Source organism: Microcaecilia unicolor, chromosome 3 (genome assembly GCF_901765095.1).
Source record: "Microcaecilia unicolor chromosome 3, aMicUni1.1, whole genome shotgun sequence".
In the NCBI taxonomy this organism is placed as follows: Eukaryota; Metazoa; Chordata; class Amphibia; order Gymnophiona; family Siphonopidae; genus Microcaecilia; species Microcaecilia unicolor.
This window is the reverse complement of record NC_044033.1, coordinates 372,692,481-372,712,586: the sequence shown is the minus strand read 5'-3', so window position 1 is coordinate 372,712,586 and position 20,106 is coordinate 372,692,481. Positions and strand designations below refer to the sequence as shown.

The 20,106-nt window shown below is 45.5% G+C and overlaps 1 protein-coding gene across 1 annotated transcript in view; it reads left to right on the top strand.

Moving 5' to 3' along the window:
- The first annotated feature begins 10,624 nt into the window (after nucleotides 1-10,624).
- The window catches only part of EIF2B4 (eukaryotic translation initiation factor 2B subunit delta), a 94,066-nt gene continuing 84,584 nt past the window's right edge, over nucleotides 10,625-20,106 (top strand). The window contains 1 exon segment of the mRNA XM_030198585.1: nucleotides 10,625-10,741. Within this exon segment, the coding sequence (XP_030054445.1) occupies nucleotides 10,651-10,741 (91 nt within the window). The 5' untranslated portion in view covers nucleotides 10,625-10,650.

Below are 20,106 nucleotides of genomic sequence, written 5' to 3'. Positions count from 1 at the left end.
GGGGTCCCTGTGGAAGGGTATCCCCCGATCACTAGGACCCAATATATTTCGGGAATAAAGAAACTGGCTAGTGATCAACCTCAGGTGACTCCAAACTTGAATTTGACTGAGTTCTTGGAGAATTCCTTGGACCTGGTCACAGAAAGAACTACCATGATTATCACATTTGCCCTTGAAATGGATAGAAACAACATTCTGAAACTCTATTTTCGCCACTTAAATGATTTATTTATGGGGCAAAAGATAAGAATTTTTCCTGACTTGGCAAGGAACACTCAAAAAAGGAGAAAGGAATTTTTGTTGATTAAATCTAGAGTGTTAAAGATAGGTGCTACTTTCTTACTGAGGTTTCCTTGCAAGTGTTATGTTACTTTTCAAACAGTTAATTATATATTCTTTACCCCTGATAAATTGTTAGAATTTCTTAAAATGAAAGAGAGTGGTATTCCTCCTGAAGTACCGTCCTAATGATAGGAACGCTGTTACGTTGGCTGCGGTACTCTGCTCTACCCTTCTGTTAATAATAGTTTGAATTGCTATGTATATATATATATATATTTTTTTTTCCTAGTATCTTGATCCACCTTTAACCTTTAATTTTAAAGTGGTGGTCAAATTTATTAGATTTTTTTTTCTTAGCAGGGAAATATTCCTCACTGTGTGTTTCTGAATTTCTTCATTTATGTCTTTGGATGTAAACTGAAAACATTTAAATAAAGAATTTAAAAAAAAAGCAAAAAAAAAAGCAGGGGTCCCAGCACAGACCCCTGGGGAACCCCACTAACTACCCTTCTCCATTGAGAATACTGACCATTTAACCCTACTCTAAGATCGACCTAAATTTTGCGATTTGGGTGTCCCTGACCGTATTATCGAAACGAAAGATGAATGCCCATCTAGTTTCGATAATACAGGTTTCCCCGCCCCTTCGCCGGGACGTCCTGCGAGGACATCCTCAGGTAAACTTGAGCTCCCCTTTCGATTATGCCCCTCCACAGCAACTAGTTAATGATGCTTGCTTTTCTCTCTCTCTCTCTCTCTCTTTTTATTTTCCCCTTAATGCTAAACTAGGTCCTGCTTGCTTTTCCCTCTCTCTCTCTCTTTTTATTCCCCCTTAATACTAAACTAGATCCTGCAGTGCCTGCTAGATTCTGTTAATGCTGTGATACAAAGTTTTTAAAACGAAGTGGAAAAGACTATGGAGATTAGTTGATAAAATTTGCTTTTTATATTTTTATTTTGCCTAACACTAACCTACAATTCCTCCTTTAAACTCCAATCTTTAAGTTCCCAAAGCACAAAGCAAAATAGCATTCACTTACCAGAGAAATGTCCTCTTCTCTCAGAACTTCTCAGAAAGAAAGTTCAGTGGGACCTTTCCTCTTCATATAGTTTTGAATCTAAGGGGCCTTTTTAAAACAGGCTCTTTGAAGCTGACTCAGCAACCTATGCAAGTATTCTACTTCCCCACACCTTAATTAACACTTAATTGAGGTCGCTGGATGAGCTACCACTCCAGCAGCCAAGGAACAGAAAATAACTGCCTTTTAGAACAAGAGTTTTTGGCTGTTTAGTTTCTACCTCTAGAAAAGGTTTCAGTTTAAAACCATGGGAAAAATGCCTATTTCTAGAGAAAATTTCAGTTTAAAACTATGGGAAGAGGGTTTGTACACTATCCGGCCATCTCCTGAAGCTGGTGAAATCGGTATAATTGAAAGCCGATTTTCGCCAGCTTCAACTGCTTTCTGTCGCAGGGCCGGCCAAAGTTAAAGGGGGCGTTTCGGCAGGGTATGGAAGGCGGGACGGAGGCGTAGTTACAAGATGGCTGGCTTTGGCCGATAATAGAAAAAAGAAAGCCGGCTCTGACAAGCACTTGGCCGGCTTCACTTGGTCCATTTATTTTTAGGACCAAGTCTCCAAAAAGTGCCGCAAATGACCAGATGACCACCGGAGGGAATCGGGGATGACCTCCCCTTACTCTTCCAGTGGTCACCAACCCCCTCCCACCCAAAAATAAATTAAAAATCATTTTTTTGCCCGCCTCTATGCCAGCCTCAAATGTCATACCCAGTGACAGCAGTATGCAGGTCCCTGGAAGCAGTTTTTAGTGGGTGCAGTGCATTTAAGACAGGTGGACCCAGGCCCATCCCCTCCACCTGTTACACTTGTGGTGGTAAATGGAAGCCCTCCAAAACCCCCAGTACCCACATGTAGGTGCCCCCCTTCACCCGTAAGGGCTATGGTAGTGGTGTACAGTTGTGGGGAGTGGGTTTTTGGGGGATTTGGGGGGCTCAGCACACAAGGTAAGGGAGGTATGCACCTGGGAGCTATTTTGAAGTCCACTGCATCGGTCGTCCCATGGCCAAATGCCTTGGATTTGGCCGGGTTTGAGGTGGCCGCCATTAGTTTCCATTATCGCTGAAAACCAATGCCAGCCATCTCTAAAGCCAGCCCAAATGTTGAGATTTGGCCGGCTCCGACCGTATTATCGAAAGATGGCCGGCCATCTTGTTTCAATAATACGGTCGGGACGCCGTTTTACGGGGCAGGCCTTGAAGATGGCCGCCCATATAGATGTCTGGCCCCGTTCGATTATGCCCCTCCACGGCAACTAATGATGCTTGCTTTTCTCTCTCTCTCTTTTTATGTTTCAACAATTTTTATTATTATTGATGACGAACAGTATAATAATTGAGCAATCATCCAGCAGAATCCCAAATACATCCACTACACATATCTAGAGCGCTCCTGTAACATACACAATGTCATCCAGTCATAATACCCCCCTTACAGGAAGGAACTCGCATAGTGTCAACAAGTACAATCTGTACCCATTTAGAGAACAAAATTCCAGATATAATCAACATTAAGTTGCCCTGCAATAAAGTCCCTCCCTCCCTCTCGAAACCCCCAACCCCTTCTGTATCTTCCCCCCTCCCCCCCCCAACTTAACCTTCTCTCCCCATCCCCCCAACCTCCCTCCCTCCCCCCCTTTCCCAACCTGAAGGAACTTTACCAAATCAACATAGGAAGTTCACCCTGCATTAAGAAGTAAACTCCGGCCTCTAGGGCTTAGAATGCGTAAGTAGGGACCCCAGAGGGCCAGAAACGCAATTCTCTTTCTCTGAGAGAATCTAATCTCGCCAGCCTCCCAGGAAACCAGCTGATGCAACTGGTTCCTCCAATGCCAGTATGCAGGGGGGTCTTTAACTGTCCAGCACTGTAGAATACATTTCCTAGCCAGTAAGCACATCTTACGAAGTAACAGTACTTCAAAACGATTCTGCCCTCGAAAGGATTCCGGAAGATCTAAGATTAATTGTTCAACTGTTCCCCGGGCCTTAATACCCAATCTCCTTTCCCAAAAGCCTCGAACCTAAGTCCAAAATCTTTTCACTAGAGGGCAGCTCCAAAACATATGTAATAACGTACCTGGACTCGTTCCACATTTAAGACAATTTGGGCTACGACCCCCTCCCATGTGTGCTAATTGTGTCGCTGCCACATACCCTCTGTGGATACATCGATATGCACATTTTCTCAAACGAGCATCTGTTACCAGCAGGGGTATGTGCGCCACTACTCTCGGTACATCCCATGCCACCAATTCAAAGCCCAATTCTCTTTCCCACGCGCGTCTCAGTGGCCCATAATCTCTAGGGGGTTGCCATCTAGTTAATGCCTTACAAAGCAAGGAGACAGTAATTTCGCCCTCACCCATTGAGTGAAAAATATCTCGTAACTTACCCCCCACTTGTCCGGTCAAGGAGGCTTCCAGCAATGACGCCACATAATGCTGCATTTGCCTTATAGCAAATCTGTTACCCCAGGAATCCCCCACCTTACTCAACAAGTCCCCAGCTGATAGGGGCCGCCCATCTCCATCCAGCAGATCAGCCAAGCATATAATTCCTCGACTCGCCCAGTCAACAAAATGCCGGCTCGACATCCCAGGTAAAAACTCACAATTCCCGCATATTGTAAGCTGGTCTGACACTGTTGGATCTCCCCCAAGCTGGCGCACAAGCTTTCTCCACACCTCCCTTAGCGGCCGCACCAACACGCTTTTACGCAATCCCTCTGGTAAGTTACCTATTTTGTGATGTAGCAATGAGAAAAGCCGATAAGGTTCCAAGTATGCCGTCTCCAACTCTATAGGGGTGTAGCGTTGTGTTCCTAAAAACCAGTCTCCCAAGTGGCGTAACTGGCATGCCTGGTTATATAGCGCTAGATCCGGCATTCCAACCCCGCCTTGTCTCCAGTTACCGACCAAGCAGGAAAACCGAATTCGTGGTTTCCTACCCTTCCAATAAAACTTAGATGCCAATGTATAAAATTTCTGCAGATCCTTCCCACGTAACCAGATTGGTATTGTCTGCAAAACATAAAGCCACTTAGGGAACAGTACCATCTTTATCAGATTAATTCTACCCAACAACGATAACGGTAAATCCATCCAGCCTTGTAGCGCGTTCCGGGTCTCCTTCAACAGCCAAGTAATATTGAGATCATATAGGCGAGAAGTGTCCATAGGCAGCAAGATTCCTAAGTACTTAAAAGAGTTTTGCGCCTGTCGCAGAGGAAACTCACCTCTCCAATCTCTCCATACCTCCTCTGAGGAGGCCAAAGCTTCCGACTTCTCACGATTCAACCGGAAACCCGCATAATCTCCATATTCTGAAAAAATCTCCAACAATGCATCCAATGAGTCCTGCGGATTCGTCAAATGAACCAAAATATCATCGGCAAATGCAACCACCTTAAACACCTCTCTCCCTATCTTCATGCCAGCTATGTCCGGCTGCTCCATTATGTCTCTCAATAAAGGATCTAACGTTAGCACGAACAATAGAGGTGATAGAGGGCAGCCCTGTCGCGTTCCCCTACCTATGTCAAAGTCTGGTGTTACAAGCCCATTAACCGAGATGCGGGCCCTCGGGTTCGAGTATAATGCTTTTATCCCTGACAAAAATCTACCCGAAAATCCATATTTCCGAAGGACCGCATACAAGAATTCCCAGTGGACCCGATCAAAAGCTTTTTCCGCGTCAAAGCTTTTAATAGAGATTTTTTATTCCCTCTACTGCTAGCTTCTAAGGAGGTCAGGAATTTACGGACGTTTTTAGCAATTGTTCGACCCTTTACAAACCCTACTTGGGAATCATGTATTAGTTTTGGCAAAATTTTCGCTAATCTATTTGCCATGATCTTAGCCAACAGCTTAACCTCAAAATTTAAGAGCGAAATCGGCCGATATGATGCTGCCGATTCCGGGTCTTTCCCTTTCTTAGGGATTACAATAATACATGCAGTGTTTAAATCGGGGGGCACCTGTTCTTGCTCTACCAAGGCATTAAACATTAAGGTTAAGGGTTCTATTATCTCTTCCCCCATTAGTTTGTAAAATTCTGCTCTGTAACCGTCCACCCCGGGAGCTTTAAACAATTGGCTTTGATTAATGGCCAACGACACCTCCTCTGTCGTAATTGAATTATTAAGCCTCTGCTCATCTTGCGAGGAGAGACTTGGTAACTTTAACTGCTCCAAATATGAGTCTCCCGACAGACCTTCGTCCAGTGGGCTCTCATACAACCTTCTATAATAGTTATAAAAGATTTCGCTAATTCCTTGATCTGTGGAGATTCGTTTATCTTGCTCGTTTTTCATGGTCAGTATCCTAGTTTTCCCTTGCTTAGCCGCAATTAAACGTGCCATCAATCGCCCCCCTTTATTGCCATGCTTATAAAGCTGATACTTATAATAATTTTGTGTTTTCACAGCTTTTTGGTGGAGGAGTTCATTTAACGCTGTCTGCAAGGATAATAAATGCTGTTTACTCTCTAGGGAGGGCTGCCGACCATAACGCCTCCTCGCTTTGCTCACTAATTGGCTCAATCGCAGTATTTCCTGAAGCCGGGCTTTACGTTTATGGGCCATATAGCTTATAATTTCACCCCGAAACACCGCTTTAGCCGCCTCCCAATAGAGGATTGGGCGATCAGCATGCGGCCCATTATGTAGTTTATAATCGCTCCAACTACGCAGTATAGAGGCCTTAAAAACTGGGTCTCGATAGAGCTCCACAGGGAATGTCCATCTGCCATGTCCTCCCTGTTCCTTCTTAGGCAACCAGCACATTTCCATCCATGCATGATCTGAGATTACTGTGGCACCTATAGCTGCACTTGGCACTGAGCCAAAAAGCTGCTCCGAAACCAACAAATAGTCAATTCGCGCTTGCGTGCCATGCGCTCGAGACAGATGTGTGTAATCCCTCCCTTGCGGATCGAGAGTCCGCCAAACATCCACCAGCCCCATCTGTCGACAGAGATTAGGCAGCCCCCGGTTCTCCTGTCCGGAAACCTGCCTCCGGGGCCCAGTACAATCCATCAGAGGGTCCATTACTGTATTGAAATCCCCACCAAGTATTATGGGTAGAGGATGCTGTCGTAGCAATTTCAATGTAATCATCTTATAAAACCTCCTATTGTATTGGTTCGAGGCATATATATTCCCAAACAGCACTGTCTGACGGTTTATAGTAACCTCACAGATCAAAAATCTCCCCCCCGGGTCAGTATATCTATTCTCCAATTTATCTACAATCCCCTTTCTGAACAAGATGGCAACCCCTCCTTTCTTCCCCCTAGCCGCTGCAGAGACGCACTCCCCCACCCACCAAGTGCGCAACTTCGCATGTTCCACGTCTGATAAGTGGGTTTCTTGCAATAGGGCTATATCTACTTTGTGTCGTTGTAAATGCTGTAGGATTTTGGAGCGTTTAATGGGGGATGTAATCCCTCCTACATTCCATGTAACAACTTTCAGGGAACCCCACTCCTATTAGATCCCCTTCCCTGCGATCTATACCATTCTTGCTTTGAAGAGGGGCGTCCCAGCCACCCCCCCTCCCTTTTTCAACTTGCTCCATGAACTTCCCTTCCAAACCTTTATGAGACGTATCCTCAAGGTCTCTGCGTCCCCCCACCCCCTAACCCCCCTCCCTCCACCCTACTACCCCCCTCCCCCCCAACTAACCCTAACCCCCCTTGTAAATTCCCCCAGCCCCAAAACGGGACCATCACGTATAACGTCCCTTACCCCCCACCCTCTTGTAAACCAATCCCCCCACAATCATTATAACAGTAACATAAGGTTATTACAGGTTGCATCAAAAACCTCTGCACATTAACAACTTATATACATCAGCAACTCTACCATTGAGTCCTTCACATTTCTTCACTGCTTTGCTGAGCTGTAACCATCTCCTCCAGCGTCCTTGGAATTCCGGCAGCTCTACCAAATATACACTTCCAGCTGACCTTGAACAACTTGAACAGTAGACATCTCCACTGATCCCCACAAAAAAAAACAACAAAAAACTGATTTGCAATTCTCTCGGGCTGCGTTCGTTTCTGTGCATCTCAGATCTCCCTGCTACCCTGCGGGCTCTCATCAAAAGCAGCCCATAGTGGGTTTTGTCTTCAATGGCTCAGCTGCACTCTCTTATACCATATATAATCAGCTGCCTCGTCTCCATTCCAAATCCAACAGTTAACAGGCAAAACTCCGCCACTGAAATAAACAATAGTGATCCAGGTTTTTAAATTAATAATTTGTAATCCATGCTTGTTAGGGCTGCAGAGCCGTCATCACCGCATCCACCATATTCCCAGCACCTCGTGTCCCCCTTACGATCAGCGCTCCTCAACGGAACTCAGAAAGGCCTGCGCTTTTTCCACAGAGGTGTAGATTTTTGTCTCCGCCTGATAGGTGACCCGTAGTTTCGCAGGATATTGCAAGGCAAATCGGATTTTCTTTTCAAATAATTTCGTGCAAATCGGGGAGAACTTCCTCCTTTGCATTGCCACTGCCGCGGAGTAATCCTGGAAGCATAAAACTTTCTTGTTTCCATAGCGCAGCTCTTGATCTTTCCTTAGAGCCTGCAATATAGCCTCTTTATGTGCGGAGTTTAGTAGGCGACAGATCACCACTCGTGACCCCGCGCTATCTGAGTGCCTGGGTCCCACCCGGTGCGCCCTTTTCACCCGGAGGGTTCCCAGGTCAGTAGGCAGTTGCAATTGTTCCGTTAGCCAGGTTTCTATGAAGACTCTCAAGTTAGTTGTTTCTAACGCCTCAGGCAGCCCCACGAATCTCAAATTATTTCTACGAGATCTGTTTTCAAGATCTTCCAACTTCTCTTCATAGGCCTCTAATTGGGTTCTAAGTTTCACGTTTTCTTCCTCCATTTTCAGCACTTTATCCTCCAGGGCCCCCTGGCGTTGCTGGAACTCCGCCAGATCTTTGTTAAGTTGCCCCAAGTTTTCCTGGACCAGATCTAATTTATTATCGATAGGTCCCAGACGCCTATCCAGCAGCGGCTCCATGGCGCTCGTCACCTCCGCTACCACCTCTGCCACCCAAGCCGAACTCACCGTGTGCACGGGCGGACTTGGCGGGGCCGCCATTTTGTCCTCGCCGCCACGCATCTTGTCTTTGGCGCTACGAATGCTTTTCGCTGCCATAATTTAGCGTTTGATCGGCTTAGATGCTGCACCTTGATTTCCGATTCTGGATCCGTGAAATTGGGGGGTTCGCTACTGATTAATTCACCAGATTTTGAGGGCTTAGCGGGTAAGCTGGCAGGAGCGGGAGATTCAGCAACCGCTCCTGTTCATGACGTCACGTGATCCCTCTCTCTCTCTCTTTTTATTCCCCCCTTAATACTAAACTAGGTCCTGCTTGCTTTTCCCCCTCTCTCTCCCTTTTTATTCTCCCTTAATACTAAACTAGATCCTGCAGTACCTGCTAGAGTCTATCTGTTAATGCTGTGGTACAAAATTTTTAAAACTAAGTGGAAAAGACTATGGAGATTAGTTGATAAAATTTGCTTTTTATATATTTACTAGTAAAAAAGGCCCGTTTCGGTAGGCAATGAAACAGGCGCTAGCAAGGTAATTCCCCACCTTCCCTTGCTGTCTCGCTGTGTCCTCTCCGAGACCCACGTCTCCCTCCCTCCCTTCCTTTCTTCCTTCCGAGTTCCAGACCCCCCTCCCTTCCAGTTCAAGGCCCCCTCACGCCCCTCCCACCGAGTTACAGACTCCCCCCTCCCTCCAATTTCACCCCCCCTCTGTGTTACTGACCCCTGGACCCCCCTGCCGCGACCCTCTCGACCCCTCCTTTCTGCCGAAAACCCTCCCCCGCCGCCATCGCGTACCTGTGCTGACGGGGGACCCCAACCCCCGACAGCCGAAGTCCTCTTCTCATCTGTGCCAGCATTGCTTGCTGAATGGTCTGATCAAGTTTCTGTGCGTGCGTCTGATGTCAGACGCACGCACAGAAACTTGATCAGATCATTCAGCACGCAATGCTGCGGCAACCGAGAAGAGGACTTCGGGGGCTGGGGTCCCCCGTCAGCACAGGTACACAACGGAGTTGGCTTGCGCTGCTATGTTGTGATTGGGCACAGTTGCTGCTGACGCACCCGGAAGTGGGAGACGTCGTTATTTCAGGAGATGGATACAGAAGCACGAATGCCTCAAGGCTTATGTCCACGCAGTCAGCTTCAGAATGTTGGAGGTGCGTTTTATTATATAGGATGTTGCCTAACACTAACCTACAATTCCTCCTTTAAACCCCAATCTTTAAGTTTCCAAAGCACAAAGCAAAATAGCGGTCACTTACCAGAGAAATGTCCTCTTCTCTCGAAAATTAGCTCCTTTTAAACCAGGTGAGCAGACACAGTGGGCCTGGGCTTCCGCCTTCCTTGTATCTATCCACTTTGCCTCATGCCCACCCAGCAGCTGGATGCATCTTTCTGTAGCTACCAGTAGAAATGTGGAGCTGCCCCAGATAACCTAATAAGCATTTTTTTTTATGGTGAGTGCATTAGTGGCAGCTTTTTGAACCACTAACAGTTACGCTTTAGGTGTCCCAGATGGGGAATCCCCAATAACTAAGATAATTTTGATTGGGGAAGGGGGGGGGGGGCTATTGCCCACCTAGTCACTTCAGGCTCTTCTGTTCTCTGCTCTCCTCGACTCCTAAACTGCTCACATCCTCCTAACATACCCCCTCAAAGTGCCCCAACACCCCTAAAACTACCCCCTGCCCAAACTCACCCCTCCGCACACAAACACATACATTCCCAAACTCAAGGAATGCACATATACCCCACAGCCATCAAACCAGAGGTAACAGATGTACATATAGTGGTGTTGGAAGAAGTTCCAAGAGGCATGGTCCCAAACTATTTTTCCACTTATTATTTTTATTTCAATGTGTAGAAATTATAAACAAGTACATTTCTAAATAATACTAAGAAAATTCCATGTTTTTAGATCAGCGGCAATTCCCTCAATCTACCTACAGCATGTTCAATTGTGAAACGCTGCGTACGACTGGTAGCGCTATAGAAATGATTTATAGTAGTAGTAGTTGTACAGCTACAGGATGTTAGTTTGGGACCAACACAACCATTCCTAAACCGGTGGCACCTTATCCACCAGTGCTAAAGGAGGGAGGGAGGCGTGGCCAGCGGAAAGGCACGGTGCTGATTACGACTGCGGGGCGGAAGTGAAATACAGTCGCGCAACGCGCATTCCTCCTCCTGGCCAGCGCGGGCGCTGCAGGCTAAACACGGTGAGTCTGATGAAGCGAAGCATGGCGGAGAGACAACCGGGTACCTCGGCGCCCGCAACCCAGAATCCTGGGGAGCGAGGTGGCGGCGGTGGTGTACAGGGTGAGCTAGGACTGGAGCGACGGTTTACGCCGAGGCTCGGGTTTTCCTCCATAGGCGGGTTTTTTTTTTTTTTTTTAAAGGGAGATCTCATCTCTGTTTGCATTTTACAGCTGGCACCTCACCGGTTCTATGATGGGGAGCTCCTGGCTGTCAGGCGCTGGGGATTCAGAGACTCTACAGCGCCCACTTCGGGTGTGGGCAGTTAGTGCAGAGGGCGAGGCCAGATCGGGGCCTTGAAAAGTGGGGGTGGCTGGGGAGAGGAATGAAGCGAGTCCCACAGAATGGTACTAGGCATAGGTGCTAGTGCTGTGGGCGCTTGCACCCCAATATTGGGTAAATTCATTCACTGTGTCCAGTGAGGGGTACTTTTTTTTGTTTGTTTGTTTAACACCCCTGATCAATTTTTAAAGTACAAGATAGAGTACAGAACTACTGAGTGCTTTTGTTGTTTATTAAAACAAAATCTTAGCATTATGTAGTTATAGCCTAGGCAGCTTGATCTCTCCCACATTAATTGGAAAGTTGAACGAATGGCTGATTAACGCGTGTAAGCAGATTTACTTCTGTCTAAGCAAGGCGTGTTTGGGAATGGAAAAGGATTTCATCTTGCGGGAAGAGGATGGTTGTGTGCTGTGCGACGTGACGTGAGCCATCAGATCCATGTGCGTGAGTTTATTTGTGACTGAAGGAAGTATAAGCTGCTAGACTGGTGACTAGTCAGTGTCTTTTTTTTTTTTTTTTTAAATGGGTAGTGCATAATGGTAACTATCTTCAGACTGGAAGGGTATCTCTTTAGAATTTCTGTATCTGTTTTCTCTGCTTGTAAACGGTCTCTGCTACTTTAAGAAGTAAGGGGCAGTTGCCCAGTGGTCCATCCATAGACAGAATCACACCACAGGGCCTCCGTGGAGCATGCATTCCTTTGGTCCTGGTAGGGCGGATGCAAGGGTACTGGGTGCCCTAGGCAAATCAGCCTTGTGTTTATCCCACCAAACCTAAGTTTCTTAAGGCTGACACCACAAGATGTCATGATTTGAAATACTGCCTTTCTGTGGTACAACCAAAGACATTTTCATTTATTATTATGTGCAGGTATTTGTCTCTAGCAGGCTCACAAGCTAAGTTTTTGTACGTGGGCCAGTGGAGGGTTAAATGACTTGCCCAGGGTCACAAGGAGCTGCAGTGGGAATTAACCCAGTTTCCCAGGTTTTTACCTACTTCATTACATTAGGTTACATTTTTAACCCACCATTATCAAGACCAGTTCTAGGCAGCTCACAGAAGAGACTAAGCATTCTCAGATACTCAGTATTTTTCTGTTTCCAGCGGATGGTACACCATGAGGCATATTTTCAAAGCACTTAGCCTTCCAAAGTTCCATAGAAACCTATGCAACTTTGGAAGGCTAAGTGCTTTGAAAATATGCCTCCATGTAGATTGTGGGGTGGAAAGGCCTGGTGAACCCATCTAAATAACCCCCCCCAGATATTTTCATGGGAATTAAGTCCCTTTCCTCTCGCTCTCCCCCTCCCCCTGTTCTGGGAGGCGCTTCTTGAGGTTGAGGTGCCTCTTCAGGATGGGCACAGTTTGTCTGAGGCCAGCTTCTAGAACAGTTTGTGAACTCAATTTCAGTTAAGTATGGGGAGTTTGGAACTGGAAATGCATGGAGCCTGTCTCCAAGATCCTTCCTTCCTCTCCCAACACCACCCTCTTGCTGCTGAAACGTTTGCTTTCAGGAAACAGCAAGTATACTTTTTTTTCTGCTTTTTTTTTTTTTTTACTTTGTCTGACAGAGCAGTGTGCCTGGATGGGATTGAAGCCCCTCTGTTATCCATTTCCCCTGGTGAGGGCTTGGAAGTCAGTGTTTTGTCTTACTGTCATCCCTATGTTTTTTTGTGAAGCTCGCCTCAGCTGTTGTGGAGAAACTTTGGGATTTATTAGGTATGCTTGAAAGAAAGTCCCGTTTGTTGTTTCTGTTCTTTTCTTCGGCTGGAGAGGTCCAGCACATCAAAGGTTGTTTTTCTAGCTGGCTGAAATGTTTGGAGGTTTTGGGTGGCTTTCATTTGATTCTGTCATTTGCAGAAGTGCTCTGCTGTGGTTGAATGCCTGGCGGCAGTGAAGCCAGTTTGCTGATAGAATTGGGATGGTGTTATAGAATCAAACATATAAACGGCGAGTGACCGTACTCACTCGCAAATGCGAAGTAGAGACTTCCCTCTCTGCCCCGCCCCCGCTTCAATACGTGATGATGGGGGCGGGACAGAGAGGGAAGTCTACTGGCATGCTGCAGACGTCGGAACCGCTCCCCCGGAGTCGCCGGCGCCCCTCCATCTGGCCCGAGCACTGTGAACTTACGTCAGCACGCAGCAGCAGGCACATCAGCAAAGCTGCCGTCGGGCTTCCTTCTCTGCCTTTGTCCCCCCCTCGCCGACATTACGTCACACGAGGGCGGGACACAGGCAGAGAAGGAAGCCCGCCCCGACGGCAGCTTTGCTGATGTAAGTTTACAGTGCTGCTCGGGCCGGGTGGAGGGGCGGCGGCGGCAGCGACTCCGGGGGGGGGGCTTGGAACCCCCCCCCATTCCAAAAGTAGCCTGTTTTCACGGGCTCAATGGCTAGTACTAGCATATGTCGGCATTGGCACACTCATGTCAATGGCAGCATAAGGTAGTGTGCCTAAGTATGCCAGGTGATGCACACAATTTATAATATTTTATAAATTACGTTTGTAACTTGGAGATATTTTGTTTGTTACATTTGTATCCCACATTTTCCCACCTATTTGCAGGCTCAATTTGGCTTACATAGTACCATAGAGGCATTTGCCAGTCCGGTAAAGAAACAAATATGGGTGGTATTATGTTTGAATAAGGAACATATGTTTCAGTTACAATGGGAATCAAGGAGAGGAAAGATTATTTAATGTCCAGTACAAGCTTTGGTTATGTTGTGTTGCAGAGTGCAGGCATGTATGTTGGGTCGGCGGGGTATGCCTTTTTGAACAGGTAGGTCTTTAACGATTTCCTTAAGTTTAGGTGGTCGTAGGTTGTCTTCACAACTTTTGGCAGTGCGTTCCATAATTGTGTGCTTGTATAGGAGAAGCTGGACGCATAGGTTGTTTTGTATTTTGTGGAGGTTTAGGTATGTTCGAGTGTAGGTCTATAAGTTCTGTCATATATCCTGGGACTTGGCCATAGATAATTTTGTGGACCAGGGTGCAGATTTTGAAAGTAATACGTTCTTTGATTGGCAGCCAATGCCCATGCTCATGCTCCATCCACAGGTATGCTCCCTTTGCAGTTACGCACCACTTGTATACTTCAGTGTGCCTATCTCAGGGTGCCAGTTTATAGAATTGCCGTGAAAATGCCTTCTGTGTTCATTCTTCACCCATGACATGCCCCCTAACACAGAATCATTTAATGTACAGTTACCACGCAGTAACTGCAAAAATACTGCAAAGCCCCTTAACCCGGTGTGCACTAGCAGCTACTATGTGGTAAACATGCATTAAGTGTTTAGGGCCCTGTTTACTAAGCCGCATGCTAACGTTTTAGCACGTGCTAATGCTAGACACCCATATATTCCTATGGGTGTGTCTCTAGTGTTAGTGCATGCTAATTTTTAGCGTGTGCTAAAAAGTTAGCACGCTTACGGCACAAAGTAAAACAGGGCCCTTAGTGTGGTTTAGTACAAGAACCCCTTACGTTGTTTATCATCAATATTTGACTATATTTCATTAAGGGGCCCTTTTACTAAGTGCACTAAACCCAAATGCACGAGGAAAGCTTATTGCAAAATTTAAAATGTTTTGCACTAATGTACCTGTTTGTACATGCACATGCTAACATTCACAGGGTATGTATTTTTAAAAATGATTTTTTAACTGGGAGCATGTCATGGGCAGAGAATGGGAGTGGAAGCGTTATTCAGCTACTGCGCTTGCATTAGCATGGGCTAACTGGCTAATGCAGACTTAATTTGGGAGCACCTTGTATCTCCTAAATAGGAGATGGTAAGTGCTCCTGCATTAATATAGTTGCATACTTCACATGCTAATGGAAAACTTAACATGAGACCCACAAAAACTGAAAAAAAAAAAAGCCCTATTTTACAGCTGCATTAAAAATGGTCTTTTAGTAAAACGGTCACAAAGGTTGTTTTGTCTTTTTTTTGTTGTTTATTGCTTGATGGTAATTTTATTTAATTTATTATATGCTGCACTGAGATTATATTGACAGGTTGATAATAAATAAATGGAGAATAATATTGATTTAGATAGGTTTCACTGACGTTATATTCAGCTATGCTAGGTCCCAGAGAGCGTAAATCTATTTTTGAACCGGAAGCAGTGGAGGGTTAAGGGCCCCTTTTACCAAGCTGCTGTAAAAGGCAAAATAAAGGAATTGGCTATGTGGTAAGTTCACAATTTGCCATGCAGTCCTTTCTGGGGGGAGCCCTTACTGCCACCTATTTAGGAGGCGCTAAGGGCTCATGCACAAACCTGGTGGTGCGCTGCTGCTTATTTATTTATTTATTTATTTGGGTTTGCTGACACCTTTTCCCACCTATTTGCAAGCTCAATGTGGCTTACATAGTACCGTAGAGGCATTTGCCAGTCCGGTAGGTTTGCTGACACCTTTTTCAGTAGTAGCTCAAGGTGAGTTACATTCAGGTACGCTGAATATTTCTCTGTCCCAGGAGGGCTCACAATCTAAGCTTGTACCTGAGGAAATGGAGGGTTAAGTGACTTGCCCAAGATCACAAGATGCAGCAGTGGGATTTGAACCGGCCACCTCTGGATTGCAAGACCGGTGCTCTAACCACTAAGCCACTCTGCCAGGTAAGGCCCTGCTGCAGAAAAAAAAAAATTGTTCTGTTGCACTGGGGGTGGCACTACTGCTGGTTCCCATGGTAGGCTGGCGGTAGTGCTGGATTGGTGCACGTCAAAGCTGCGGCAGCTCTATTGTGGAGTTGTAAAAGGGCCCCGAAGTGACTTGTACAGAAGCATTATCATCTCTTTTTTTTCTACTGGTGACAGGTATCTCTGTGCCCTGAACCTTCTGGTCATAGCTGCTTCCTTGTCATGTTGCTTTGCATCCTTGAGATCATCAGATGACATGAAAATTAAAAAACAAAGGAGTCCTTTTACTAAGTTGCGGTAAAAAGTGGCCTGTGCTAATTTGGATGCATGAAATTGGTGCGCGCTGGGCCATTTTTTTTTTTTTACCACAGCTGGGAAAAGGACTTAAAAAAAAAATGAGGCAGTAAATGGCTGTGCATGGCTATTTACTGCTTGAGCTCTTAATGCCACCTATTTACTTGGTGGAAAGGGTTCACAAGCTACTTGTGTGGTAATCAGACAGCGTGTGCCAATGTGGCCACACTGCCAGTTACCACCGGAACGCCCCCGCGGTAGAAAATAGAAAATTAGTTTCTACCACGAGAAACAGTGCTTGCCAACTTTGGAATTACCGCAGGGTGCCTGTGCTACCCTGGCAGTAGTGTCGATTTAGCACAGGCTACCCGTGCGTTAGCCCTACTGCAGCTTGGTAAATTGGACCCCAAAGAAGAGAGGCTCTATCATATTTATTAGATTGGTTGCCAGTTCAAGCACAAATAATTTTTAAATTATGGTTAGTATGTAAGATCCTGAATGGATTAATGCTTGCTTATATAGATCATAGTATAGGTCTCTTCATTTGGGTTAAAGTATTAATTTGCGAAAGTGTTTCTTACGTAGCCAGATAGGAAAAGAGGTTCTGGATGGAATAATCTTCCATTTGAGGTATGGAAGATCATTCCTATTTGCATTTTAAAAATTCTATAAAAACTGTTTTCTTTAAAAGATCTTTTTGAAACTTTATTTTCATTTTATTTTTTGATTTTGTGTAAATTTTGATTATATAGTCTTTGCATTTGATTCTAATATTTCACTAATTTTATATAATTGAATTGTAACTTTTTGAGCATTTGTATCTTAGGGTTAGGTTTACTAAGCAGCGTTATGGGCGCGTTAGCATTTTTAACGCATGTAAATGATGTATACTTGTTAAACGCTAATGCGCCCATAGAAATGTATAGGTGCGTTAGCGTTTAACGTGCCTTAAATTTACGCACTGTAGTAAACATACCCCTTAATTTACTAAGGTCTCTGTTTACAATTATCGCACGCTAATGATAGACACCCTTTATATTACCATGGGTGTCTCTAGCGTTAGCGCAAGCTAAAAGGTTTGCGTGCCTACAGTGTGGCTTAGTAAATAGGGCCCTAAGCTTATAATTTTACATTATTTTATTTTTTATTTTATATTACGATCTTATTTGTGATCTACTCTGAGTCCTTTTACTAAGCAGTGCTAAAAAGTGGTCTGCTTTATCACCAGCATGGGTCTTTTCCGCCCACTAAGGCCACTTTTAGTGCTGCTAGGAAATGGCCGATTTTTCTATTTTGCCAATAGTGGTTGCACGCTAATTTTCCCATTAGCGTGTGGCCATAGCATGTGAGCCCTTAGCTACACCTATTTTCTAGGCGGTAAGGACTCACGCACAAACCACACTTTAATCGATTAGTGTGTGGTAGTGTAACTGTGCTAACTGATTAGAGCAGAAGATGCCTACTCTCCACCCCGAGATCCACATCAACGCTAAGAAATAAATGCTATTTTTTTTATCACGTGGGTAGGGCACACACATGCAAAAACTACCATGGGACACCCCGTGATAGTGCTTTTTACCCTCTGGTAAGCATGTGTTATTGCTTACTGCAGCTTAGTAAATGGGCCCCTAAATTTATTGGGACAAAAAGCAGAATATTTTATTTATTTATTTATTTGCTGCATTTGTATCCCACATTTTCCCACCTATTTGCAGGCTCAATGTGGCTTACAATATTGCATCATGTCAAGCGTCATTCAAGAGTAGATACACAATTAATTACATATAGAACAAGTGCAACATAGTGGATATAATCCAGTACACAAGAAAACAGTCAGAATATCGAGTGACTAGCGGTGTGTTAGAAATCCTATTATTGATTATTATGATAAGTCTTGTTGAAATGGTAAGTCTTTAATGATTTTAATGAATATAAAAACTGAAATTAATTTAAATCAGATGGTGACCACCCTGAGATCTGTTTCCTTTTTGGCACACATCAGTATCTTCCCCCTATTCCCCCCCTCCCCCCACCAGCTGTCTTGAATTTCTGTACTCCAGATAAGACTTTATGGGGCCCTTTTTCTAAACTGTGCTAATAAATGGACTGAGTGGAGATCACGTGACGCCATGACCAGGAGCGGTTGCTGAAACCTCCGCTCCGGCCAGCTTACCCACTTAACCCTCAAAATCAAGGGAAACGCCCCAGTAAAGAACCGCCAGACACCTTAACCCGCAAGAAGAAGGGAAGGTAATTAAATCGACGCTACTCACGGGAAAATCCATGGCGGCGAAAAGTGTCCGCCGAGACAAAGAAAAGACGCGGGCCGGCGAGGAAAAAATGGCGGCGCCGGCGAGCCCGGCTGCGACGGCCTTGAGCTCCGTGTGGGTAGCGGAGGTGGCGGCCGCCATGGAGCCTCTGCTGGATCGACGACTGGGGCCCATCGACAGCAAAATAACGTTGGTCCAGGAAAACTTGGGACAGCTTACTAAAGAACTAGCGGAGTATCAGCAACGTCATGGAGCTCTCGAAGACAGAGTGCACAAAATGGAGGAGGAAAATATTAAGCTTAAAACCATGGTGGAAAGCTATGAAGGAAAGCTAGAAGACCTCGAGAACAGATCAAGGAGGAATAACTTAAGATTGGTGGGTCTGCCTGAGGCTTTGGAGACTGTAAACCTGCGGGTATTTTTGGAAAAATGGCTGCCAGAACAACTACAACTCCCAGAAGCCCTGGGAATTCTCCAGATAGAGAGAGCTCATCGAGTGGGGCCCAAGCCTGTGGAAGCTACACGCCCGAGAGTGGTGATCTGCCGCATCTTAAACTTTGCGCACAAAGAGGCAATACTGTAAGCTTTAAGGAAAGATCAGGAGCTGCAATATGGGAACAAAAAGATCTTATGCTTCCAGGATTACTCGGCGGCGGTGGCGATGCAGAGAAGGAAGTTCTCGCCTATATGCACTAAACTTTTTGAAAAGAAAATTCGATTCGCACTGCAATATCCAGCTAAATTAAGAGTCACCTACCAAGCGGTCACACAGGTCTACACAACGACTGAACAAGCACAAGCTTTTTTGAACTCTGTGGAACACCGCTGATAGAGAGGTTAAATTGAAGCTCAGAGGAGATCTGATGGAAGATGAGATCGAGGGGCACATGGATAAAATATGTTGGATTACAAATAGTTAATTAGAGTTGGAGGATGTTCAGACCCAATTTGATGGGCGGAGATGATGGATCGATGAGATTGTGGCCACAGGAGGCAGCCTGGGAGAACATACTAGGCAACTAGAATTCCTTGGGCACGCGCTGCAGAATGGCTTGAGCAGAAGTCTGGGATTATTGCATAGAATACTACAGAGCATCGAAGCACAATCACTGTACCGAAGAATTGAAGCGATTTTTGCCAAAGCGGCCTGGATTAATACCAGAAGGACACTACAGGAGGCTGACCTGGGGATATTCTCGTAGAGGGCTGCGGAGGATTCTCCCTACAGATCAGAGAGACAGCCTGAGAACTCTGGAATAAGGTTTTGTGTAGTTTGTTAAATGTTGTTTTTTTCTTTTTTTCTGGACAAACTGGAAAAGTTACATAATCATAAATTAGAGTTATACTGAGGAGAGGAAGTCGAGGGGAAACATTTTGTGTTAGATGGTATACGAGAGGGAGGGGGGTAGGAGGTGTTAAACGTGATGGTCTCTTTTAGAGGCCTGGGTTTAGAAGAAGGGAAGTTGGGGTTTAAAGGGATAGTTGGGGCTCCAAAAGGGGAAGAGGGGGGAATTGGGGGATGGGGGGGATTGAGACCTGGAAGAGACGGCGACTGGGGCTTGAGAATAAACTAAAATGGCTAAGGATAGAGCATGAGGAGGGGTGGAGGCTGGGACATCCCTCTTCTATGAATAAATGGTATACATCTTGTGATCAGATTTTTTATGGGACCTGGGTCCACTAAAAATAGTTACATGGAACGTGGGAGGGATCTCGTCCCCAATTAAACGCTCAAAAATTTTGCAACATTTACAAAGACATAAAGTAGATATAGCCTTCCTCCAAGAAACCCATCTATCGGCTGGGGAACATGCTAAATTGCGAACCTGGTGGGTGGGGGATTGTGTATCGGCAGCGGCACAAGGAAAGAAAGGGGGGGTTGCCATCCTGTTTCGAAAAGGAATAGTGGATAAGGTGGAAGTGAACTTCACAGACCCA